This window comes from Panicum virgatum, chromosome 6N (genome assembly GCF_016808335.1).
Source record: "Panicum virgatum strain AP13 chromosome 6N, P.virgatum_v5, whole genome shotgun sequence".
Lineage (NCBI taxonomy): Eukaryota > Viridiplantae > Streptophyta > Magnoliopsida > Poales > Poaceae > Panicum > Panicum virgatum.
In genome coordinates this window covers 38,286,257-38,313,533 of record NC_053150.1, presented here as the reverse complement: position 1 = coordinate 38,313,533, position 27,277 = coordinate 38,286,257, and the positions used below count along the sequence as shown (strand labels likewise).

General features: G+C 44.4%; 1 protein-coding gene across 2 annotated transcripts; it reads left to right on the top strand.

Annotated features, from left to right (window-relative positions):
• Positions 1–22,147: 22,147 nt before the first annotated feature.
• Positions 22,148–26,357, top strand: LOC120679862 (tau-cadinol synthase-like). Of its 2 annotated transcripts, none has more exons than XM_039961525.1 (7): positions 22,148–22,315; positions 23,261–23,522; positions 23,607–23,991; positions 24,244–24,462; positions 24,606–24,741; positions 25,403–25,651; positions 25,761–26,357. In XM_039961525.1, exons 1-7 carry the CDS (start codon positions 22,163–22,165, stop codon positions 26,043–26,045), a joined length of 1,689 nt encoding a protein of 562 aa, XP_039817459.1. In that variant the 5' UTR covers positions 22,148–22,162; the 3' UTR covers positions 26,046–26,357. The 2 variants fall into 2 exon arrangements, with proteins under 2 accessions (XP_039817459.1, XP_039817460.1); XM_039961526.1 differs by having other exon boundaries at positions 22,169–22,311; positions 25,761–26,319.
• Positions 26,358–27,277: the final 920 nt, after the last annotated feature.

Genomic DNA, 27,277 nt, shown 5'->3' with positions numbered 1-27,277 from the left:
CATATACAACTTGGCATATTGTTTGGTCAAGTATTTTGTCTTAACTGGAAGGAAATGTGCAGATTTGGTGAGGCGGTCTACAATGATCCAGATCGAATCATAACCCTTCTGAGTTCGAGGTAAACCAACAATGAAATCCATGCTGATGTCTTCCCATTTCCATTCCGGAATACTCAAAGGTTGCAGAGTTCCAGCTGGCTTAAGATGACTGGCTTTAACTCTTCGACATATGTCGCATTCAGATACATACTTAGCAATCTCTCTTTTCATTCTAGTACACCAAAACCTCTGTTTTAGGTCTTGGTACATCTTATTACTGCTAGGATGTATCGATAGTCATGAGAGATGAGCTTCATCTAAAATTTGCTTTTTGAGCTCAAAATCCTTAGGCACCACTATGCGGTCCTCAAACCATATTACACCCTCGCTATCCTGATGAAAACATTGTACTCTCAGATCTACTGCTTTTATTCTTCTCTCAATTTCTTTTATCCCTTTATCTTTCTTTTGTGCTTCAATAATCAGATCACGAAGAGTAGGAGTGAGTTCTATATGGGCCAACGTACCAGATGGTACAATACTTAAATTTAGCTTTTCCATTTCAAAGCAAAGAGACTCACTCAAAGGTATAGCAGAAAGGCAATGATAGTGAGCCTTGCGACTTAACGCATCCACAACTACATTTGCCTTCCCTGGATGATAATGCACTTCTAGCTCATAATCTTTAATCAATTCAAGCCATCTTCGTTGGCGCATATTCAGATCAGCTTGAGTAAAGAGATACTTAAGGCTCTTGTGATCTGTGTAGATATTGCAGAGTGTTCCGATAAGATAATGTCGCCAGATCTTCAGAGCATGGACTATAGCTGCTAATTCAAGATCATGTGTAGGATAGTTCTCTTCATGACGCTTGAGTGATCGAGAAGCATAAGCAATCACTCGATTTTCTTGCATCAAAACACAGCCAATCCCGGTGCCTGAAGCATCACAATAGACATCGAATGGCTTTGTAGTATCATGTTGAGCTAAGATTGGTGCTGAAGTAAGTAGAGTTCTCAACTTCTGGAAAGCTTCCTCACATCGATCACTCCAGTGGAATTTGGTACCTTTCTTGAGAAGTTCGGTCATAGGTTTAGCAATTCAGGAAAATTCAGGTATGAACCAACGATAATACCCCGCTAACCCCAGGAAACTCCAAATTTCAGGCACTGGAGTTGGAGGTTTCCAATCCAGTACATCCTGTACTTTACTGGGATCAATAGAAATACCCTCAGGCGTGATGACATGGCCTAGAAATGGAACTTTTTTCAACCAAAAGTCACACTTGCTGAATTTGCATATAACTGATGTTCTCTGAGACGCTGAAGTACTATATGGAGGTGCTGAGCATGTTCTTCATCTGTCTTAGAATAAATTAGGATATCATCAATGAATACCACCACAAACTTATCCAGCTCTGGCATGAATATCGAATTCATAAGGTACATGAAATAAGCCAGAGCATTGGTTAATCCAAAGGACATAACCAAATATTCATATATACCATAACGAGTGGAAAATGCCGTCTTTGGTATATCAAATGGCCTGATTTTTATTTGATGATAGCCAGATTGAAGATCTATCTTTGAGAATACCTTAGCACCAGCTAATTGATCAAAAAGAAGATCGATACGAGGGAGAGGATATTTATTCTTGATTGTGACCGCATTCAAGGGTCGATAATCCACACTGTTGGCGCTCCTTAAGTACCCATTTTATCCCCTGTTTAACTTTGATAATGGCATGAATTTAATATCAAAATCACTAACCATCCTAACCTCGGCCCAATTATTGGTCGTTTTCACATTTGCACATATATTTTGGAGGTACTTCATTTTTGCAGGTTTTTTGCCAATTTTGCAGCATGAAATGATGAGGCCCATGATCACGCGGTAACACAAAGAAAGACAAAGGCCAAAGCCCAAACAAAGGACCAAAGGCCATGATGACTAGAAGCCCATTCATGCACATCCACCCTCCAATGAAGCCCAAAGGACAAAGCCCACAAGATGAGATCAAGATACTTCGGGGCTAAGCAAAGCAACTAGAGATTTAAGGAAAGATTCTCCATCCTATCCTTTCCCTCAAAGATATCTCGAAGATAACGACGTCCAATGGGGTGCAATCGTAAAAGGGATAAACTCCAGAAGACTCCAGAAGACTTGGGGAGAAAGGAGAACGCGAGGCGGCGAAGGAATGGGCTAGGCCGGCCGGCCTCGGCCCATTAAGCCGGCCGGCCTAGGGCCTTTCCAGGGCGCCTCGGCCTCCCCTTCGACCTAGGGTTTCTTGGGGCTATTTAAAGCCCCCTCCCCGAGGCTCATGCATCATGTCACTCGGGAGACGACGCCAAGGAGCAGAGAAGATAGAGAAACACCTTTCGGAGAGCCGATGGTCATGCTAGTTGTCTAGGGGCTTCCCTAGCCGACGTGGGAACCTTGCAAGGAAGACCACGTCGGAGTTCTGGAGCTAGGATCATCAAGATCAAGGTAGGGCCCCGGTTGTGATCTTGTGATCTACAATCATTCATGGTGAAGTTACTTGTGATTCCGAATCTTTAGCGACCATGTTCTCTCTTTCAATTTTGTTCTTTTCTTTGGGTTTGCTTCATCCTAGATCTATTATCGAGATAGATCGCTTAGCATGATCTTGTAGTCGTGGTGGCTAGAGGTTCATGGCTGAACTACCAAAAGGGGTTCGACTTGTTTATCATGCTTCGGGGTAGCTTAGTCCAAAAGGGGGCGTCGTGACAGGGCGTTGCTTTAGTAAGACGGGTTATCGAAGGATTGGATTAGAGATTTTGGTTTAAAGATGCTTTTCATTGAGATTCACACCTATATATCTTGCTTCACTACATCTAGCTTTGAACTACAACATGTGCATGATCTAGGTGATCTAGATTGGTTATCTCTAACTTTCTCTTGCTACCTTCGGTGTTTGTCGCTTTTAGTAGATTAGAATCATTTTACACCATCTCAACACAAAGGATTCTCTATGTTAGTAGATTGTTTCTTGTATCTTTGGTTCTGTGGATTGATAAACCTTGGGGGAATACTCTAAGGGAAAAGCTACACGATCCATGCGCTTGCGGTATACAAATTGGGGCGCAACAAGCTTTTGTATTCGTAAATATTTCTTTTTCTTGATTTTTCTTTTTGACCTTTTTGTAGATCTCTTATTTTTTGTGCTAACTAAAAAAACTAAAAAAACGGATATATTCCACAAAAATCAATCTAATCTAGAGTTTGCTTTATTTTGCTTTTATGTTTTAGATCTTGTATATTCATCTTTTATATCTCGTATATATTTTTCTTTTTCTTTTCACTAACCCCTAACAAGAGATGGACGGGAGCCTCCCCAACAAACCTGAAAATTTTGTAGATGATCCAGAAAAACTTTACAGGCAAAGGAGACGCGAAGCACGATCAAGGAAGTTGGAACTAGTAGATCCAAAAGACGAAGCCGACGGTTCATCGTCTTCACCTCAAGTGACTCCACCAACAAGTCCAAGGGAGGCGCCACTTCACCAAGGGATGGCGCTATCAGAGCCGGAGCGTACGATCGGAGAGCTATGCACTCCGGACGTTCGGGACTTGCCGATTCAAAACCTCGACAACATCGGAGTTCCGTTCGAGATCAAGACTTCAATCATAATGATGGTGCAAAGCTCGCCCTTCACTGGAAAAGAAGATGCTAACCTTCATCTTCAAGCATTCCTCCAACTATGCCGCACCTTCGACATGCAAGGGATGACTCAAGATCAAATGAGAGCGAGGCTCTTTCCGTTCTCTCTACTTGGGAGAGCATTGCAATGGTTTCATTCTCTACCGCTGCACACGGTGCAAAATTGGGAGTCCTTGATGAAGGAGTTCATGACAGAGTTCTACTCACCAGGCAAGACCCAAGTTTTGCACAACAAGATTGCTACATTCGCACAAGCCCCGATGGAGACTATTGCGGAAGCCTATGAGCGCTTCAATGACTATATCCGCGTCGTACCTCATCACAAGTTCTCAAGGGAGGATGTGGTCCAAAAGTTTTATCGAGGCCTCACTACTGCATCAAGGGGGATCATTGATGCATCGGCCGGAGGTTTGATCATTGAGCTCACGCCGACTCAAGTTTTCAAGCTATTCAAGAAGGTGGCGGATAATGACGCATGGGCATCATCGGGGCACCTACAACCACGCCAAGCCGTGGGCGCCGCGAAGAGTGTATTGCAAGTGGAACGTGAAGAAGTGCTAGAAGGGAAGATCGACTCGCTCATGAGGAGGTTGGAGAAGATGGAGGTGGAAAAGAGAGAAGCCCGAACTATCGATTTGAAGGCGGCCGAAGCAAGGTCTACATGTGAAGAATGTGGAGAGTACGGTCATGTCCAAAAGAATTGCCCGGAGGAAGCCAAGATGCTCGACTACATGAAGAAGGGAGAATGGATCCCGTAATCCAACTTCCGCTACGGGCAAGGTAGACCTCAATTTAATGCAAGCTCCTCCATTCAAAACTTGGTGCCTCTTCGTATACAATTGAAGGAGTTCATGAAGGAGCAAGGCAAGATCAACAAGGACATAGTCACCAAGTTCAAGGCTATGGACAAGGTCTTGGAGAACATTGATGGCAAGGTGATGGAGGTCGGGAGCTCTAATCTTCAAGTACTCAACATGATGAAGATGCTAGAGACGCAAGTAACCCAGCTCGCCGGACGTTTATCTATCAACGAATGGAAATTGCCCGGGCAACCTCAAAGTCCGGAGACGGCAAAGGCAATTCAAACTCTCTCGGGAAAGGAGACCGAAGAACCTGAACACGCGGCGGGAGCAAGGAAGCCTAAGCCAAGAGTTGAAGTGGAGACCATCATCAAGGAGAAGGCGCCTACTCATACGCCGGAGATAGTCACCGAGGAGCCGGAGTTCGAGCTAGATGATAAAGACACCAAGATTCTTCCGCCAAGGCCACGATACCGCAAAGGTAAACATGAAGATGAGCATTTTGACAAATTTGTTGACGTGGTACGCAGGTTGAGCATCAACATGCCGCTCTTGGATGCTCTACAAGTTCCAACATATTCTTGCTACTTCAAAGACATCATGGGAAACAAGCGTGAGATACCGCCAAGCACCGTCAAGCTAACTGAGGAGTGTAGCGCGGCAATCACTAATGAAGCTCCTAAGAAGAAGAGGGACCCCGGATGTCCTACCATCTCGTATTCCATTGGATCTCTTATGTTCGAAAGAGCACTTTGTGATCTCGGCGCAAGTGTGAGCGTCATGCCAAAGAACGTGTTCGAGAAGCTATGCTTACCGGAGCTGGAGCCCACCGCCATGTGCCTAGAGTTAGCGGACAATTCCATTCGTTATCCATTGGGAATCGCCGAAGACGTGCCCGTGAAGATTGGAGAACACTTAGTCCCTGTTGACTTTGTGATTCTCGATATGGGAGAAGGGAGCAAGGCGCCTCTCATACTTGGGAGGCCTTTCCTCAAGACCGCAAGGGCGAACATCGACGTTGGCAAGGGGGAGATCAAGTTCGACATCAATGGCACCACAAGTGAGTTCAAGTTTCATCCACGCCTCGAGGTATGCAACATGATCAATGTCAAATATGTTCCATCTCACCGCCGTGTCACAGAGGAGAAGCCGAAGAAAGAGGAGGAGCCGAACAGGAAGGAAGCGAAGAAGGAGAAAGAAGTCATCGCGTCCATCGCGACAAAGAAGATCGCTGCACCCGTCAAGATAAAAGCAAGAAGCCCGCCTGTGAAGACCAAAAAGACGACTAAGCCGGAGGACAAACCCGCACCAAGGGTTGTGCGGAAGTGGATACCCAAGACTGCAGCGCCATCACCGAGTGTTGGTCCGAAGTGAAGAAGAAGAAAGTCCAGCTATAGACTATAAACGAAGCGCTTTGCGGGAGGCAACCCGTTTGTCGAGTCAAGAATAAAGCTGCCGGGAGTTCAACCCGTTCGTCGAGTCAAGAACAAGCTACCGGGAGGACAACCCGGGAGAGGTTTGGGTAAGTGAGTCGTGAATTTTGCTACGCAAGAACATGATAAACTTTTAAACAATTGGTCGTTCGGTCGAACAATTTGATTTGGATTTTATTCGCTCGGTCATTTTGATTTTGTTTCTTATTTTAAACCAATGACATGAGCATCCTATGATTTATTTGCCTCTTCTTGAGAAAGCCACATCCAAACTTCCATACCTATTTTTGGCGACCGTCCTCTCCATGATGGCCGGACCAAGTTGAGGTAAAAAGACACGAGTAGAGCCGCGCTTTGTTTATATTATTCTTGATGCGTAGGTTCGCGCAAACATAGAGAGAATTTTTAGTTTCATTACATAGGACTAGAATTTTCCTAACTTTAATTGTTCCCTTTTTCAAAATTTCTCTCTCATTTTGGCAAAATTAGAACCTAAACCCAAGACCCACGGTTGAATTCGAGATTGTTCGCTATCAATTTTCATGAAAGTGAACGGTTCCGGTGCAACCAAAATTAATGTAGTCGGAAAATATTTTTTGACTTACAAATGTAAAGATGTTTTGATTCCCCTCTGATTATTTATTTAAGCTCATTGCATGCTTCGAGTTAATTCTGAAATTTCGAAGTTAGAGGAGGATTCAACATCTAAGCATGATTTGGAGAAGATTTATGTGCTTGATTAACATCTATTGATCAAAGTGAATTCACAGGAAGAAATTGTGCTCTCTACCTACCACCACATGCAAATAATTCAAAGAAGGGAGCAGCCATGCATGGGAAGGACATGCAATTTTCAGCAAAGATGGCACCATGTGATGAATGATGAAGTATGAGACAAGGTGAATGACACAAAGTGAAGAAGTAATATTGCAAGTGGACAACGAGGACAAGGAAGGAGTGGTGCACGGGTTTTGGACGGTGCAAAGCATAAAAGATGTACTGGACAGAGGCAAGGAATCGCATTAGAAAGTCACCAGAGAAAGATGAAGTCGAGGAGGGCCAGGAACACCCTAGGCCGGCCGGCCCCATGACCCTAGGCCGGCTGGCCTGGCCTCTTTTTATGCCCTCTGGTGCTCCCCTTTCACAGGTATGATCCTCACTCAATTCCTTATTCGTGTTCTTCAAGTTCATCACCCAAAAACTTAAGCTAGAGCTCTGAAAAAAATTCGTCCACCAAAATCAACTCCAAAAATCTCTGAAAATTCACCACAAATCCTAGTTTGCTCCACTCTTCGATATATTGTTCTCTCATCGGCAAAAAAAAACCCCGGTGTGTTTGTTTTTGAGTATGTGCAGCAAAAAGTCACCATGAGTGGCCTCATGAAGTTCGTCACCGGGAGGAGAAGGATGGAACCGCAGGAATTGCATATCAAATGGGACTTCTAGGCCTAGCGCCACCGGAACAATTTGATGGAGGAGCATTTCAACAATATTATGACCAAGGATACAATGCAAGAGGCAGTCAAGGAGAGTGATCGACGACAAGACCATGAATAAAATGCTCGCACTTGTGGTTTGGATTTTTCTATTTCTTTTCATTTATTTTCAGCATGTGTGCAAGCTTTAGTGTGCGTAGCAATTTTCTGTTTTTATTTTTCAGCATGTGTGCAATTTGTTTTCTTTTGCTTTCATCACCATGATAAATAAATGCATCACCCACGCTTTAATGTTATGGTTAGTAATGATGATAGAAAGTTTGTGCCATGTTAAAAGATGATGATCGTTGCCGCCTTGTCTACTTTCTTGTGATTGGTTTATGCATGTTTAAACTAATGCTCTCTCTAACATGATTTGAAAAATTAATTAAATGTCGGCTAATTCTTTTGTGGAGGTTATGATAAATTAAGACCCACATCTTTTTATTCTTGGTCTCTTACTTAAGCTTGTCAAGGAAAATTTAATTTGGATTTAATTTTGAGCAAACCTTGTCAACGATACCATTTGCAATTGCTCTACCCTTCTAAAAGCCTAAATGTTATATCATGACAAATCATAGAGCAAGATTAATTTTTAGGTGAATTAATTCAAGATTTATCTTCTTTGGTACGTGACTAAGAAGCTGACCATTCCGTATTTTTGTGTACCTCTCTTTTGCTAGCCATTATATCCATGCATTGTGAGTTTCTACACCGGGAACATCGCAAACCTCGCTGGATATCCACCCTTAACCAAAAACATCTTTTTGTGAAACACCTCCTTGACCACAACCTATATATTGAGTATGTATTATTATTTCGACGATAAAACATTGGAATCAAGAGAAAATTTCAGTAAAACATAAGCTTAGGAAGCATCAAAGAGTTCGCAGCAGAAAAATCCGAAGAAGTGGAGGACTACAGGCAGTAGGCCGGCCGGCCTAGCCCTTTTCCTCCTCTATTGGCTTCAATATTTTACGAGGAGATGCCCCCTTGAATTCCAAAGTTGAGTCCAAAGAACTGATGCAAGTTTTGTGCACTCACTCCACCAGGTTATCATCACTTCATTGCTTGAGGACAATCAAATGTTCAAGCATGGGGGGAGGTGGAGTAAGTACATTGTGTTGCCAACGGTTCTGAGGAGCAAAAAGAAAGAAAAGTAAATAAAAAATGAATGATGATGAAAAGCTCCTCAGTTCCTTTAGCTTCATTAAACTCCAGGTACTTTGAAGATTATTCTATACTCAGTTATTCTAACCCTGTGCAATCCGATAACAAGGACTTCAGCTGTGCCTTAGGATCAACCGTTGCCATTTGCACATGTCCACCATCTAAAGTGTGTGTTCCATTCTCTCCCTCTCCACAAAGAAATTTATTTCCAATGGTCTTTTTGACGAGTCTCGGTAAACCCATAAGAAGTATTTCTTGTTTTGATAATATCTTGATTATAATATCTTTTGTTAGGACTAATGTTTCCAGAGCTCCAGATAAAGCCTCACACATATATATGAGAGAAAGAAAGGAGAAAGTTCTAGCATGTTTGAGAAACAAGATGAGCTAAGAGTTTCCATGAGCGAATTGCAATGAGGTTTAAATTATTGATCTTGGTTTAGCATTACTTATGGAACTTACTTTCTTAATTCTGAGACTTGTTTAATTTGAGAGCATGTGCTTAATAATTGTGGGGAAGCATTTAACTTGTATCTACATTCCACATTGAAAAAGCTGGTTACAACTTGAACTATTAACTGCAAAATATTTTTGGGAGCATTGTGTTTTCTTGTGTATAATCAAGTGCAGGGATTGGACACCGAAAGGCAACACTGATTTTTTTTATCAAAGACTTACTCGAGGACGAGCAAGGTTTAAGAATGGGGGGAATGTTGGCGCTCCTTAAGTACCCATTTTATCCCCTATTTAACTTTGATAATGGCATGAATTTAATATCAAAATCACTAACCATCCTAACCTCGGCCCAATTATTGGTCATTTTCACATTTGCACATATATTTTGGAGGTACTTCGTTTTTGCAGATTTTTGGCCAATTTTGGAGCATGAAATGACGAGGCCCATGATCACGCGGTAACACAAAGAAAGACGAAGGCCAAAGCCCAAACAAAGGACCAAAGGCCATGATGACTAGAAGCCCGTTCATGCACATCCACCCTCCAATGAAGCCCAGAGGACAAAGCCCACAAGATGAGATCAAGATACTTCGGGGCTAAGCAAAGCAAATAGAGATTTAAGAAAGGATTCTCCGTCCTATCCTTTCCCTCGAAGATAACGACGTCCAATGGGGTGCAATCGTGAAAGGGATAAACTCCAGAAGACTTGGGGAGAAAGGAGAACGCGAGGCGGCGAAGGAATGGGCCAGGCCGGCCGGCCTGGGCCCATTAAGCCAGCCGGCCTAGGGCCTTTCCAGGGCACCTCGGCCTCCCCCTTCGACCTAGGGTTTCTTGAGATTATTTAAAGCCCCCTCCCCGAGGCTGATGCATCAAGTCATTCGGGAGACGACGCCAAGGAGCAGAGAAGATAGAGAAACACCTTTCGGAGAGCCAATGGTCGTGCTAGTTGTCTAGGGGCTTCCCTAGCCGACGTGGGAACCTTGCAAGGAATATCACGTCGGAGTTCTGGAGCTAGGATCATCAAGATCAAGGTAGGGCTCCGGTTGTGATCTTGTGATGTACAATCATTCATGGTGAAGTTACTTGTGATTCCGATTCTTTAGCGACCATGTTCTCTCTTTCGATTTTGTTCTTTTATTTGGGTTTGCTTCATCCTAGATCTATTATCGAGATAGATCGCTTAGCATGATCTTGTAGTCATGGTGGCTAGAGGTTCATGGCGGAACTACCAAAGGGGGTTCGACTTGTTTATCATGCTTCGGGGTAGCTTAGTCCAAAAGGGGGCGTCGTGATAGGGCGTTGCTTTAGTAAGACGGGTTATCGAAGGATTGGATTGGAGATTTTGGTTTAAAGATGCTTTTCATTGAGATTCACACCTATATATCTTGCTTCACTACATCTAGCTTTGAACTACAACATGTGCATGATCTAGGTGATCTAGATTGGTTATCTCTAACTTTCTCTTGCTACCTTCGGTGCTTGTCACTTTTAGTAGATTAGATTCGTTTTACACCATCTCAACACAAAGGATTCTCTATGTTAGTAGATTGTTTCTTGTATCTTTGGTTCTGTGGATTGATAAACCTTGGGGGAATACTCTAAGGGAAAAGCTACACGATCCGTGCGCTTGCGGTATACAAATTGGGGCGCTAAGGAGCATCAACACACACATAATCTCAACCCATGATCCTTCTTCTTTACAAACAAAGCCAGACAACCCCAAGGTGAGGTACTTGGTCGAATAAAACCTTTATCTTGCAGCTCTTACAACTGGATTTTCAATTCAGCTAATTCATTAGGAGTCATTCTGTAGGGTCGTGGAGATATTGGTGCTGTACCAGGTTGTAATTCAATAACGAACTCAATATCCCGGTCTGGAGGCATACCAGGTAATTCCTCAGGAAACACATCAGGATACTCACAAACTACAGAAATTTCTGCTACACCCTTCCCTTTTAGATGATAGATTGCCTTGACTAATAGGTCATATGTAGGAAGAGGGATATCCAAAGAACCATATGCAGAAGAATGGATTCAGATAATACGAGAAGAAGTATCAAGGATAGCACCATGTTTTTCCATCCAATCCATTCCCAAGACGACATCTATCCCTTGATTTGGAAGAACAATGAAAGGGGCTCGGAAAAATTTTACACCTATGTCAAGGGATATACTCCGAACAACTCGATTGGCATTCAATTGTGCACCCGGTGCATGAATAGTATAAGGTTTACTCATGTGTGTTACTGGTAAATTGAGTCGTGCTACGCATGCCTCACTGATAAATGTATGCGATGCACCAGAATCAAATAACACAACAACAGGGCATTGGTTGATGGAAAACATACCCGTCATTACTTGAGTACCCTCAGTAACCTCCTCTTTGCAGGTACAGTCTTCTTCTTATTGTCTTGGGTACTAGAAGTTGAAATTGGTGCAGGAGGCTTGTAATTGACTTGCCAGCGTGGCATGGGACAATCACGTGCGAAATGCCCAGGAAGCCCGTAGTTATAACAAGGATAGTTGCTGGGGCGTACAAACTGCGAAGCTGGAGGTCTCTACCTTTGTTGTGGCGTAGGGAGACGGGGTACACCTGTCTGCTGCTGTGGCAGCCTAGCAACCCAACGACCTGGCCGCATAGGGCGACTTGGAGTTTGTTGAGTCTTTGTCTGCACCAGCCTATATCTCTGTGGTGCACTGCTGGAAGATCCAACCGGTGCCTTCCTCTTTTTGTCAGCCTTATGAGCTATTGTGGCATCTTCTTGAGTGATAGCCTTATTAACTAGCTCGGTAAAGTTAGCACAGGTAGTTAGAGCTAGTTTGTCCTGCAGCTTTGTATTCAGTCCCCTCCTGAAGCAATCCTGCCTCTTTTCATCACTATCCACATGGAAGCCACCATACTGGGATAGCTGATTAAAGGTCTGCGCATACTGCAGAACAATATTGTTCCCTTGCTTCAGTGCTAGGAACTTTGCCAACTTTCTTCTCATCAAACTAGTGGGAATATGGTGGGCTCTAAATGCTGCCACAAATTCACCCCAAGTGGAATGAGCATTGGTAGGGAGCAGAGCTTTGTGGTTATCCCATCATATCTTTGCCGGACCTCTCAATTGTTGTGCTGCAAAGGCAGTCTTGTTCACCTCTGAGCAGTCAAGGATACTAAACTTACCTTCGATGGTGCAAATCCACGCATCGTCCTCTAGTGGATCATTTGCCTTATGAAACAAGGGCGGTTGAGTGGCAAGAAAACCGATGTAGTCAGTCCCTGCAGGGGGTGCTTGTCGGTCTCTACCAGCATTACTCTGCACCAGTTGTCTCAGCAATTCGGTCTGCTTATTGCGGTCAGCTATAAGGGCCGCAATAGCCTGAGCCAAGGAGAGAGGTGGCAGTGGCTGTGCTCCTTGACCCCCAATTCCATGGTTAGCAGCGTTGTTATCGCCCATTTGTAAAAGCACCATCCCTTGGTTAGCTATTTCGCTATTAGGACTAGTCCATGTAAAATAAGGATGTGCATAGCTAATATAATCGCTCCAACAAAAATTATCCCATTCTCACTATAATCCTATTATCCATTTAAATTTGTGCACCATAATATCTTTAAAATAATGGATAGTAACTTTGCACAAATAAAGTGTTGAGCTGCATATACCCAACACCTGGGTCATGAACAAAATTTTGTATCATTCACACTACACACCCATAGCATCCATAGATCGGAACCAGGCATCAGCCTTTGAGATAACAGCTTTTAGATAAAAGATCACAACCAACTGATTTATTTTCAACAACAGCCACGCTGCACAGGCCAGAAACTGTCTGCCTACAACATTACCGTCCCGGTGGAACCACAACATACCACACTAACAGTGGCAAAGGTTTATCATACATGACTCAGGTCACTGAGTCACAAAAGAATTTCTCTACCCAAGGTTAGCCTAAGGCATCGCACTAGCCATCCTAGCAAACTACACAAAAGTTAGACTATCACGAGGGGAGAAATTTTGCCCTCTGACTACGTCCTCACGGTGTCCCAGGTCCAGACTCCACTCCGGACTCTCCCTGGATCTCCTCAGGCTCCTCCTCTTCTTCTTCCTCGGAGTCCTCATCAGCTTCAACCGCTGCCATGTCCGCAAGGGCCTGCACCTGAGCCTGCACATCATTGACCATCTCATGTGCCTCCTGCCCTCCAGGTGCTCAACCATCTGCTTCCTGTTTGCCAACTCCGCAGTCAGCTCCTGGATCCTCGGCTTCCTCACATGAGACTTAGCCTTTAAATCGCTAATTCTGTCCGTAGTATCATTCATGTTCTTCTGATGAATATGAGCTTCACAGGCCTGGCTTCGGCACTCCACATTCTCCTCACGAAGCTGCTCATACATGTGAGCCAAAGCTGTGGAGTAATGGAACGAGAGAGCTGTCCTGGCATTGTAGTCCGGCATCATGTAGTTCAGATTGTGGTTCGCCCGCTCTGTCCAGGCTTGAGTGGTCTCATTCTTCAGAGGGATGACACTGTAGGGAGTATCCACTATCTCGGCCGGATGCTTCTCCGTGAACTCCTCAATGGCCTTTCTTGCCGCAATCTCCCACGAGTCGGCTAGCTTCCTGCCAAACACTGTAAACTGCCAGGACTCCCAATCCAGACGAGATGGGCAAGGTGGAATTTTAACTATCATGTGGCAGCGCGCTGTACCCAGCAGGTATGACTCACGTCCTGTACACTGTGGGGGCTCGGTATAACCAAAAGCCATCAGCATCTCCCACAGCAGAAGAGGAAAATGGCCGGTGTGGAGGGCATTGGAGTGTGCCCAGCCCTCAGCATCCACCACCACGTGCGTGAAGTCAGCCATCTGTAGGGACAGGTAACGCTAACATAAGCCACAGTTATTGATAAAAGAGCGATAAACCTTAATGAGAAACATACATAACTGCGGATAAGATAAATTACTAAACCACCCAGATATGCAATAAATTTTTAAAGATGCGAGAATGCATGCTCGTGCTATTCGTTTCTCACCCAAACAAGTACCATTATGGTATACGAAAGGATTTGGCAGCACAATTACGTACTCTCCCTATATATATATATATACTAGTCGTCCCTACGATCAAGGATTTCATAACGCAAGTAACGTGGTTAGTATTCCTGCAGACAATCCAGATACAAGATATATAGAGAGATAATATATCCATTTCTAGACCCTTCGTGCCAGCACACACAAACGGCCCCCATGTGTCCTACGCCACACGGGTAACGCATATGCAGTTGCCCACATATTCACCCATACATTACCGTCCACTATAGAGACGGCACCCAAACGTTCGACGCTGAATGGGCAGCGCTGCATACGTTACCAAGGCAACATATTCACTTCCCGTACAAATCGCCTTACGGGACACCCCAAGGGTACACGTGTCCCAAGGTACATGGTTATGACCAACTGCATAACGAGTCTTCACCTCATAACATTGACTTACGAGATGGCCGTGATCACAATCACACGGTAAGAAGTCCGCGCACTCCATATCAGGCGGCAGATAGCGACAGGCTCGTTTGAATTAAGCCTTATCACCTCCTCGTATGCTCATCATACGGGACCCGCGCATGTATGAAACACGTGGGCTATTCTAAGGTCTATCAGGATACTCACCTTGCTTACCTCAGCGTAGGTGCGTCGTTACAAAATAGTAGTTGTGCACAAAAATAAGGTTTAACGAGAAGTAAATGCTGGAAGTGCTGGAATAAAATAGATACTTAGATGCCCCTAACTTATAGAACATAATTAGGGCATACGAACTATCTATTCTATTCCTTAGCGCATCTAGCGTCAACTTTTCGAAAACCCGAAATTTTGCAAAACAAAGTTTACTTAACGTAGTTAAGTACGCCAGTAATCACCCCAAGTGCAATTAGCTCTGATGCCAGCTGTCATAGAACAGTAAAAATAATACCAATCAAGTGCAATAATTAACACTTAAACTCAATTCAGAATTACTGCACTCAACCAGTACACTTAGACCGCTTGCTGTAACCAGGATTGATTACACAGGAACTCTCGCCAAAAGACGAGCACAGATGATTACCGGCAATAAAAGCGTTCAAAGCCATTTACAACCCGAGTTTACAACAGAAGTACCAACTTAATCTACAATAAGTGTTTACAAGCCAATTTTACAATTCAAACCTCATAGTTTAAACATAGCAGAAAGTAATTTAGAGTTTAAAACAAGCTTCAAAATACAATATGATAGATAACATCGACGACAAAAGACGAGCTTCACATCTTGCCCACTGATGTGAGGCTCACCTGCCCGAACTTCACGGAGAAGACGGGACCCACTCGACCGACCAACCCAGAGGAAGTGGTTGACTGATCCACAAGGCGCAGATCTCCTCGAAGTCCTCCGGAATGCATCCTGCTAAAATATATTACAACAACAAGCCTGAGTATTCTAATACTCAGCAAGACTTACCCGACTATTGGTATATTCTTAGCCGACTCCTAAACATCTAAGGCTTTTTGGCTCTGTAGTTCTTTTGCTGAAAAGCCACTAGTACTGGATCCTTACTTTCAATATTTTAGCTCCAATTGAGTTGACAGCTATAAATTAGGTTTGCCTAGTTCTCTAGAGCATACATGGTTGATCATATTAATCTTTAGTAACATACAACTCAACCTTTCCATTCCAGTCTCATTCCACTTCTTTACTACGATGCGACGAAGTGACCAAGGTTCTCATAACCGCGAGTCACGGCGAATCGATCCGATTTAACCTTGCAAGGTGGACCTAACTCACACGCCAAGTGCAACCCCATCGAGTCACACCGAGCAACTGTTCCCATAATTACCTCAAAATCTGACGCGCGACCGCAAACACTCGGATGATGAGTCCCACACGTGCGAACACCCAGTGAACCCGTGGACGACTACATCATCCGCCCTCGCATCACGCCAGTGTAGCGGATGGAGAGTCAGATTCCGTTACAATTAGGTAATTAGCCTACCGGTTTCGACTACCTCCTACTTCCGGCATGTGGTTAGTACTGTTCAAACTTGGTCAGCACGGACAACAATGGTACGGTCCTCAATCGACATAGGCAGAGACTCAGTTTTCCTTTATTCCATAATCATGTTCCACTTTCCCTCTGCCCGGTCTCCAATATCATTCTTACAGCACTAATTCTCACTTCTCTTACTGAAGTAGCAACCCTATATCTTGCGGGTGACAGGAAATCACCCGTCTTCTACCGGATTTCTTAGCATAGCAGTGCTAGCGATAAACTGAACTAGTAAAGACACTGGGTATCCAAGATTATGCATCTATGGTTCCAATCAACTCCTTGAATGTAAATGCACAATACTTTAAGTAAAATATGGAGTACTTAAAATAAGAGATATGCTCCGGGGCTTGCCTTGCAGGTCAGCTAGGTTAGCGACTTCTTCTGGCACTGGCTCAACGGCTTCCTCGATCTGTTGCTCTCCTGCTGGTGGCTCCTGAATCAGCACGACAACCAGCTCGTAAGCGACTTTGGTGTCAGCGGCTACACGAGGAAAATATGCCATGCATGAGATGCATAAAAAGAAAGGCAATGCAATGCAAAGCGATGCTTCCAAAAGAATGCGCGGCCAAAACTAGAAACAACCTTCTTAGCTATGGTTCAATAAAATGGTGTGGTACCGAGACGGGGTTTTAGTCCTTAATTTCTTTTAGCCTGAAGCGTCTCCATCAAAGAAGACTGGAGAGTACACTCGATCAAATCAGGTTCAGCTCTAGGGCCAAAAAGGATGTGTCCTAGGGTTTATCTACTAGTAAACAAGTGCAAGCAAAACCATCTAGCAACAGTGACAAAACTAACCATTTCATGTTTCTATCAGATAGAGAATGAAATTATGAAGCTAATGCAACTGGTTTTGCCTTTTTAGGATTTTTCTACAAATTTCTAGGAATTTTGGAAGATTTCAGCCGAAACAAATAAATGAAATTGAAAAACAAAACCCAAAATAGGGGGCTGACCCAGGCCCCAGCTCCCTCCCCTGCCCACGCCATGGCTAGCGCGCGGCCAGGCCAACCCGCGGCGGCGGCGTTCCTCGCCGGCGGGGGCCGGCCGGTGGCGCCGCGGCCCTGGCCCGCAGCCAGGGCGGAGCGGGGATCCGGGGGCGTGCGTCCGCGTGGCTGGGGCCCGCTAAGGGGCGGCCCGCGGCGGCGTGCGCGGCGGCACATGGCACCCACGGCGGCGCAGCGGCGGCCCGGCGGCGGTGGCGCCAGTTTGGAACTAGGAAAGGGTCGGGGAGGGAGAGGGGCTTGCGAGGAAGCTCACCGTGGGCTCGGTTTGGGCGGCGGGTGGCCGGAGGGGGAAGATCGACGAGCGCGGGCGGAGCTCCGGTGAGCGGCAATGGCGGTCGGCGATGGCGGGCCCGATTCCGGCCGGGTTTGGGCGCGGCCAAGCTCGGGAATGGGTGGAGGAGGGGAAGGGCGAGGCGAGGGAGGTCAGGGCACGAGGAATCGAAGCGGGGGAGACAGGGATGGCCGGCGCAGCGAGCGGCGGCAGCTTGCTCGTGCTCGGCTCGGCACGAGCTCGAGAACGAAGGAGAAGGAGGAGGGGAAAACGGAGTTGGGCGCCGGAACTGGATAAGCACGCTCGAACGGCGGTCGAGCGGCGCGACGGCCGACGCGTGGAGGGCTCGCCGCCGGCCACAGTCGCCGGTATGGGCGGCGCGCAGCACAGTGACACACAATCAACAATTTTTGAGCGGATTTTGACCGTTCATATCTCCAAATTTCATATTGGCACTTGAAATTTGGCCAAAATAAAAGTTGTAGAGAACAAGAAGATCTACAATTTTGGTTTTGGGCGAAAGTTGATTCGGAGCTTGGATTAAGGAGAAAAACGTACTCGAACTCAGCTAAGTTGAGAGTTACTATGCAACTCAATTAGCGCTAATGACTTTGATTAACCCTGATTAGCGGCTAAACACATAATTAGCACCAGAATTTAATCCTAGGGTGTTACAGCTACTTGCCATAGCTACAGGAACATTCAATGCCGTGAAGTCTATATGGAGGAAACTTTGAGCAGGATAATCTTTTGATAATCTTTTGAGCTGATTCTGTAATTTAAGGTCTTCCATGGGACTATATAATAAGGAGGTGGAGACTAAGGCTGCCCGCACCGGGTACTGCACCTCGTCCTGCAGGAGTCCGGTAGAGAAAATTTCCCCGTAGCGGCATACACAAAAGTATGCGCTATCGTTCCAGACGCGCAGCGCTCCGTCAAATCGAGCGGAGGTAGCGGCCTCCCGCTACACCGCCAGCATGGCGTTGGGCCCACGCCGCCCAACCACCTTGCGCCGGGGTAGATGCACCTTGAGAGAAGGGGGGAGAGCCCGTACGCCGCCGGCGAGCGCCGCGCCGCGCGGTGAGCCGCTCCGCCACCGCGACCGTCGTCCCGTGTGCGCGCTGCCGCTTTGTCCGCCGGCGAGGAAGGAGGAAGGGGGCGGAGGCCCGTCAGGTGCAGAGTCTACGCAGGGATGCCGTTCATGTCGAACAAGCCCCGGCCCGCCCGCACGGCCGGCGCTTCTGAGGTGTGCGCTCGCCGGGCTCCTAGGCGCCGCCGCGTGGACCTCCGCCCGCCGCGCTCGCCCGGCACCTCCGCCCCGCCGCGCTCGCGGGGCACCTCCATGACTCCGCCGGTGGGGAAGTAGAGGGAGGGGGAGAGGGGGAGGGCCACGCCGGCCATGGACGCCGTCGGTGCCGATTGCAGGCGGGGAAGACAAGTCGGGGTGCCGCGCAGCCCGCCCGCCGCGTCGCCATCCCACCCTCCCGCTGCGCCGCCCTCCTCCGTCGCTCGCTGGAGATCTGCTCCGCTCCCCGCTCGCACACGCTCGCGGCTGCTGCCGCGCGTGCTCGTCCGCCGTCGCAGCCATGGATCCGCCGCAGAGGTAGCAGAGGAGTGGCGCCGCCGCACTCTCCCTCAATCCAGAGCTCCGCCACCTCCTCCACCCCACCTCCGAAGCATCCTCGCCTCATTCCGGCCCCTGCTCCACAGGGATTCGAAGATTCCCCAGCCGCCGGATCGGCACCACGAGGTCGAATCAAGCAGCGGCGCTGGCGTGGGGAGGTAGCAGTGGAGGGTGAACTCAGGCTGCTCATGGCCCCACGGCGGAGCGAGAGCTGGCGGAGCTCGGGCGGGCGGTGCTCGAGCGGGCAGTGCACGAGCAGGTGGAGCTCCGGCGGGCGGTGCTCGTGCGGGCAGAGTTCGGACGGGCGGTGCTCGAGCGGGTGGAACTCGGCCGCGCCGGAGCTTGAGGGGGGGGCAGTAGCCCGGCCACCGCCGCCGTGAGGAGCTGAGCGTGAGCAGGGGCCGGCGAGGCGGCCGAGCAGGGAAGAGGAGGGGTGGGGAGCTGGGGTGGAGAGAGAGAATGGGGAAGGAGAGTGTGAAACAGAGGATGACGTGTGGGTCCCATGGTTGGTAGTTGATATAGAGAATAGATATAGAGTATGAACGAGTGCAGAAAAACTGAGTATAGAATAGAGAATATCGATGACTAGGATGAAATATTTTTTTAGAGAATGAATTTGAAGTATGACGAGTGCGGATAGTTTAAGAATTAAGGAAGTCAAGGGCAAACAATCCAAGAGCCAATGCAAGGTCTCATCCAAGACTTGTAAGGGACAATTAAGAACACTGAAGAGAAATAGTACGTCTGGACAGTTCTATACATCACTAGATTCTTGTATAGGGTTAGAATCAGTGGGTTCTAGATGTCAAGTACGGTTGTGAGGGAGCGAGAATCACCTCTACTCTTTTGGAGTTATGCTTAAATTTTTTTGCAGCCGGCTTTACCAAAATCATGTTCTTCTTTTGTCGTGGTTGCTTCAATGCCATCATCTAGGGTTTCCTACGAAATTCATCTTTATCGTTCTTATGCGGTGCAAGTTTGCGTTGTACTCGCAATATTCTTACAAGATCCAGGATTTGTTGCGCATAATGAAGGGTACAAATTCTAATGCAAACCAACCACAAATGACCTCACTAGAAACACCTTTCTAGCCGCAGTTACGAGAAGCTGGCCCTGTCAGTCTATACTTCAACGTGCTGCCAGTAATGGTCGTTTTTTTCTATATATGATAGCCCCGAAGGGCGATGGCCTGTCGATAGGTCCACATCGGCTAAAAGAATTGGGCTGTCCGATCGTCATCCGATGGCTACGAATGAAAGAGAATCTTACTATTTCGGAGTACTAAATAAAATCTTTTTACAAAACCTTTTGCACGGATGGGTTGTAAATCACGAGACGAATTTAATGAGCATATTTAATTCATGATTAACTCATAATTAGTGAATAGTTACTATAGCATCGTTATTGCAAATCATAAATTAAGTAGGCTCATTAGATTCGTCTCGCAATTTACAATCTACCTGTATAAAAAGTTTTGTAAATAGATTTTACTTAGTATTCCATGCATGTGCTCAAATATTTGATGTGATATTTTTGGGATAAAATTTTAGAATATAATCACGGCCCTAATTTCTATATATGATAGCCCCGGAGGTCGGCGCAAGGGCAGACCGGCCACGTCAGTAAAAAAAATTCCCACCATTCGATCCTAAATTGACGGTGCATGTGATTGGCTATGTCATCGTTATCTTTGAAGCCTTGAGACATGAATGGTCCACGCATCAGCTCTCCATTCGGTCACTGTAAAATATCTGAATCTAGAACTCTCGACCGGTAATTTTGGTGGCCTCCGAATGGGTGTGCGCTTTACTGCAACGACGGCAGTGAAGCTAGGCCGGAGAGCCACGTAGCGAGTTTGGGCGGGCCGCCGGGCACGCCCTCGACGGGTGCGGCGAGTTCATGCCGTCATCGGCGGGCGACCCGGCCTCGCTTCGGTATGCCGCGGTGCCGCAGGTCGGGCATGATAGCCGCGCATTGCATGGTGAGGAGATGCCCGAGGACCGCTCCCAGCCGCCTTCGACGGCGAGTTTGAGATGTCGGATTTTAGCTACTATTTTTTTACCTTTTTTTCTTTAAAAATAAATATCATATTTCTGTTTATATATATTCATTTGTCTATACATCTATTACAAACCTCTATAAAAACTTATATTGCCAAACGGAAACAAGTAAATAAATTACGCGCGCCAAGGCGCGCCCAAGACACTCGTATATGTCCATGTCACCCATATTTCTGCATTTTGAACCTCCCAAATTTTTTCTGCATGGTGTCAAGGTTACATTTCTGCATGGTGTCAAGGTTACATTTTTCTGCATTTTGAACCTCCCATCTTTTTTTTCGATCGAGTGGTGTGTGGATTGTGGAATTCACAAGAAGCCTGGCTATACAAAACAAGAGGTCAAGCAGTTCTATAAAAATCTTTAAAAGTGTACTTATAAAAGGATATGATGGCTAGAAAAACCGAAAATTAGGTAGGAGTAATTAACTCCCACGTCTGCCACCGCAGGAATCAGTCATTGTATTTTGTCTGCTTGTTGATAATTTATCAATGAAGAAGGACCGGCTCTGCTGAGCGCATAGACGATGTTGATCGATCGATCCATATACATTCGCAAGCTCGAAATCTTTGAGCGTTTCTCCAGTGGACACATCCTGCCCTGGCGGCCATACTTGTGCTTGTGGAGCACGTCCGCTAGCTGGCCGTCCTAACACTCCGAGCCACCCATATTTATAATTGTGGAACACGTGCTCTCTAGTTGGAGGCTTGGAGCCACTCATACTTGTGGTTGTGGAGCACATCCACTAGAGTAGGCCGTCCTAGCCACCCATGTTGAATTTTATGGATGGGTGATGGGTGTGCAATTTTAGAAATCGGATCATAAATGAGCCTCATGGCCTCGCTCATTCCCGGCAATAACCCCATAATTAAATGGCAAGGTTTGATTTACAGACAGATTAACTTTTAGCCGTGATTCTAGAAAATCTAGTTAGTTGCATGCAACCGATAATTGAGGTATGGGATCATTTCACGCTACCACTAATCTAACTGAAAAAATAGAATTGCACATGACACATTCTTCGAAAATGATGAAATCTTGGACACTACAATGTGTCAGGATCGTACGGATCCATAGAGGCACCTATATAAATGCATGCCAACCTAACTAGTGCTCAAATAGACTCGGAGAAACAAGCATACACATGGCTACTTCCGTTGCTACGACCATTCCAGCTCCTGTGTTTCACCCCACAGTATGGGGGGATTACTTTATCAATTTTACCCCAGAGCCATTGCAGGCTGGTTCATACACTCCCTCTATTATTACTGCAAATCATAATCTTGTTTTTGTTTTACTTAAGCCGGCCCGGCTTCCGCTTTCACTAGGGATTACACTTTAACTGTCATATCTATCTCAAAGTCTCTTAAATTTTTATTGCAAAGTTGATTTCAAAAGGTAAGTCACATATATAAGGATTCTGTACATAATCTCGATTATTTTCTGCCCCTCACATGATCTTAAATAATTGGTGCCATGCATATCTGTAAGAAACCAGGGATTTATTTCTCAAAAAAAACCCAGAGATTTATTAGTTTTCTTAAAATTTAGGTTATAAACATGGGTAAATCCATAAAACACCATTCCCTCTCACACAGCTGGTTTTTGAACTGATACAAACACATACCCTTTTCGTTTGCTTTGCCTTTCATGATTCTACTGACCATGTAAATACATGCTTTCACATTTTTCAAGTCCAATTCTGGAGCTGTTTTACTGGCTTTTGTAACTAGTTTAGTGATTTGAAGACTTTAAAATAGTCTTAATACTAATCCGAATTGTAAGTAGTTTCAGTAATTGCAATACACAAATTTAGTTCATGCATACTTTCATAGTGTATTAAAAGCACACAAATCGTTCAAAGAATAAAAAAAATATAATAATTAACCTACTTAAATGAATAGAAAGACTACGTGCCCAAAAGCACTTGACTTATGGGTGTCAGTTTTATTTATATATGCTCCCAACTTTATAGCCAATATATGAATGGTTTTGGTTAGCATTTATCAAAGAGTTCTAGCCATTCCTAAAACTTTACCTTTTATTACAAAGAGTTTTATGCCTGTTCATTTCACACAATATAGCGCATGCATATGTGATCTTATTATAACATTCTAGAGTTACGAATAATCATGAATCAGATAAAGCGTATTTGTCATATCTTGCTTCGATTTGCTTTCAACTGGCAGATCTCAGATGAAAAGATGGCAGAAAGAATCAACCAATTAAAGGAAGACGTAAGTGGTATGTTCCAGGCTGCCAAGAATAATGTCGTGGAGACAATGAACCTAGTAGATGTGGTTCAACGTCTTGGAATAGATCATCATTTTGAGGAGCAGATAGCCACTGCCTTAGCTCGCCTTCATAGTGCTGACTTCAATAGCTCAAGCCTACATGAAGTTGCTCTTCGGTTTCGCCTGCTTAGGCAGCAAGGGTTTTGGGTTTCTCCAGGTATAACAAAAAACAGTAATAACCTAATTAATAAGTGTACGACTAATAAGGTTATCTGCATAAATATAATCCTGTGTACTGCAGATGAATTTAACAAGTTCAAAAATGAAGATGGGAGCTTTATCAGTGGTATAGAGAATGACCCAAAGGGCTTGTTGAGTTTATACAATGCAGCTCACCTTCTTACTCATGATGAGGGGACACTTGAAGACGCTATCTTATTTTCAAGGAGACATCTGGAATCAATACAGAGTAGTCTCAAGCCCCCTTTAGCTGATCAAGTTGGCCGTGCCCTTCAAATACCATTACCAAGGACCTTAAAGAGGGAAGAAGCAATATCTTTTATCCCAGAGTACAGTAGTAGTGTACAAGATCAAACTTACAGCCCTGAGATATTATTGGAGCTTGCCAAGCTAGACTTTAACCTTCTGCAGCATCTTTACCAGAAGGAACTCAAGGCACTTACTCAGTAAGTATTGTGAGATATTCTATGGGTGAAGTTCTCTGAAAGCTTCGATTGCCGAGTAATAGTATAGTATAGTATTAGTAGTTACAAAATATTAGTAAAGTTATGCATGATACTATGTATGTAAAATTCAGCTACTATTAACTGGAGTTACTTTTATATAAAACTCAGTGAAGTGACAATAAAATTGCAGAGTTTATCATGTGAGCTCTAGATTAATAAATAGATATATATAACATATATAACTATTATCAGGTGGTGGAAGGACCTTTCTGGAGAAATTGGGCTAGACTATGTGAGGGATCGGATTGTCGAGTGTTACTTTTGGTCATATAGTGTCCACTATGAGCAAGCGAATGCACGTGCACGGGTGATCCTAGCAAAGTTATTCTTGTTAACATCTTTGTTAGATGACACCTACGATGTGCATGCAACTTTGGAGGAGGCCCGAGAGCTTAACAAGGCTATTGAAAGGTTGGTTTATTTTTTTTATCAATGTTTAAGTATAAAACTAAATATGCATAAAAATAAGAGGGTTTATCAAATTGATCAAATTTGTAAAGAATGATATTTACCATATGGTCACTAGTAACCTAAAATTCTTGGCATGCATGCAGATGGGATTATGGTGATGTTTCTTTTTTACCGGAGTACCTAAAGAAATTCTTTGTCAAGGTGGTAAGCAATTTTAGTGAGTTTGAGGATGAGTTGGAACCACATGAAAAGTACCGCAACGTCTACAACAGGAAAGGGGTACAAGACAAGCCAACCTCCCTCTCCCTGATGCAGCTAGTCATTTTTTGTGTGGGACCTTGAAAATGATTTTTTATACAAATTATTATTGCAAATTTGTGCCAATTTGTTTGTGGCCATTAGAAACGTAAGCTCAAAAAATCAAGGATGAAAGAGAAAATTTGTATGTAATATGACTTGATTAGCATTTGAGTTCCAAATCATATCATAACCAAGCTTTAATTTGTGTAGGATTGGAGATGTTGATTATGAATATATCAGTTAAAAATAAATGGTTTTGTTTATTGCAGTGTCTATTAGCAACCTGGCGTATCGATCCTTAATTTTCAGTATCAAACAAAACAACAATTTCAACATTTAAAGGCATAAGAAAATTACTGTGTTTCTCAAAACAAAATCACAAACTTGGATGCTTCGGAGAAAATTTTGCACAAAAAAATTTGAATGCTGTGAGTAATTAAACTTTTAGTGATCACCCAATCATAAGAAATATGCGTCAAACTTATTAAGTTATCAGAATGTCACAAAATATTAATTATGTATACCTTGATTATATAAATATCAGAACTGTGGGAGACATACATAGCTCACTTTTTCGCTATAGTTGTATATGATTTTTCTTCGCAAATACTTATACAGTGTCCTTTTTTCTGACATCCAGTTTCAAACTTTATCGAAGTACTATCTCCAGGAAGCAGAATGGTTTCACCAAGGTTTCACTCCAAGTTTCAAAGAGCAAGTGAGTGTGTCTGTCATAACTGCAGGTGCTCAAATGCTGAGTATTGGATTGCTTGTTGGCATGGGCGATGTAGCAACCAAGGAGGCATTCGAGTGGGTCATTGGTAACAGTGATGCTATTTGGGCATGTGGAGAGGTATCACGTTTCATGGATGACATGTCAGCGTTCAAGGTACGTATTCACACTTATAGTTTATTATCAAATAAGTACATCTTTCCCATCTGTAAGCAAAATAAACCGTGTATTTATTTACCTCATTATTACTCGACCTTGCTCATAGAATGGTAGGAACAAATTGGATGTACCCAGTACTGTGGAGTGCTACATCAAGGAGCACAACGTCTCAAGTGATGTTGCCTTGACCAAGATAAGCTCATTTGTTGAAGATGCATGGAAAACCATAAATCAAGCACCTTTTAAGTATCCTGCCCTACTTCCGGTTGTGCGAAGAGTCGCCAGGCTAGCAAAGAGCATGACACTTTTGTTCCTTGACAAGAGAGATGCATACACATACAGCAAGGACTTCAAAAAGACATTGGAGAGCCATTTCGTCAAGCATATTTGATATAATATTAGCAAAGAATACGTCAACAACAAAGATATATATTTTTGGCAGCGAGATGCATCAGAGAGCCTCTCTTATGTTCTTCTCTACCGTATATGCATTATTTTCATATAAATTGAGTATATTATGTGGGATCCCTATAGCAAAAAGTAAGACACTTATGTGTGATGTGAGGTAGAATAAATTTGTATCATGCTAGTGCGTGGGGCTTTGTTGTAACTTTTATGAACAAACCATATATCATCCTACTTATTCATCTCTCTGACATTGAACATAATTTGATCCTAATAAGATTGACAATATTGATTGTCTGCATGAACATATGAAACTCCGCAAATGTGGTTATGCTAAATTAGCTGTTGGGAAAATAGAGCTGCGGGGCCTCTATTCAATGGTTTCCCATTTTCAAGACAAAGTAACAGTCACCCCCATATCCCCTGACTAGACACAACTTAGTTGTAGAATTGAGTAACGAACTTACACTCAGTGTGTAGCTACTCTCATCATCAGTATCACCGTTCGTATATCCATATACTCATTTACGACTTTGAGTATGTTTTATATACTATTCCAAGATATATTTTATATATACAAAACATTTCAAAAATATTCCTATTTTTAAATATATTATGATTGTATCTTATTAGTACTAGTACATAAAAATAAGTATATCCACATACTCTATGTATAGTCCGATACCAAACGTATATACCATCATAGATGGTCTAGTATGATCACATACTCCATGTACTCTTTGTTGAGTTGATACGTCCTACATCATGAGATACACATGTGAGAGAAGGTACACACGTTTGTAGAGGAGTGGATACCTAGCGAGATACACATGTGAGAGAAGGTACACACATCCCACATGCGAGCGCGGCTCCGATGGGATCCGGCGCGCAGGGTTTCGGCGTGGTGACAAGCGCGGGAGCGGATGGCGAGTGGGAGTGGCTTGGTACAATTGTCTAGCGAAGAGGAGTGGATACCTAGCGAGATAGCAAAGAGTGGAAAAGGGATAGACTGTTGGATCTGGTTTTTTCCCTAGTTTTGCTATTTTTAGCTATCTAATTTATTTTACAGAGGCTTTTGGAGATGCTCGTGAGTCAAAAAAAAACAATTAACCTTCCCTATACTGTATACTGTATAGACTACAGAAACAAAAAAACAAGATTGGACTGGGTTAGTCAAGCTGCTGGTCCATCAATTCATTGGTCCAACCAATGGTTCAC

Bases quoted from the DNA above. Each gene is read 5' to 3' on its own strand.
- LOC120679862 (XM_039961525.1), top strand. From the start codon at position 22,163: ATGCATGCCAACCTAACTAGTGCTCAAATAGACTCGGAGAAACAAGCA. The intron at 22,316-23,260 runs GTTCATACACTC...TTCAACTGGCAG, and splicing joins CCCAGAGCCATTGCAGGCTG to ATCTCAGATGAAAAGATGGC. The intron at 23,523-23,606 runs GTATAACAAAAA...TGTGTACTGCAG, and splicing joins AGGGTTTTGGGTTTCTCCAG to ATGAATTTAACAAGTTCAAA.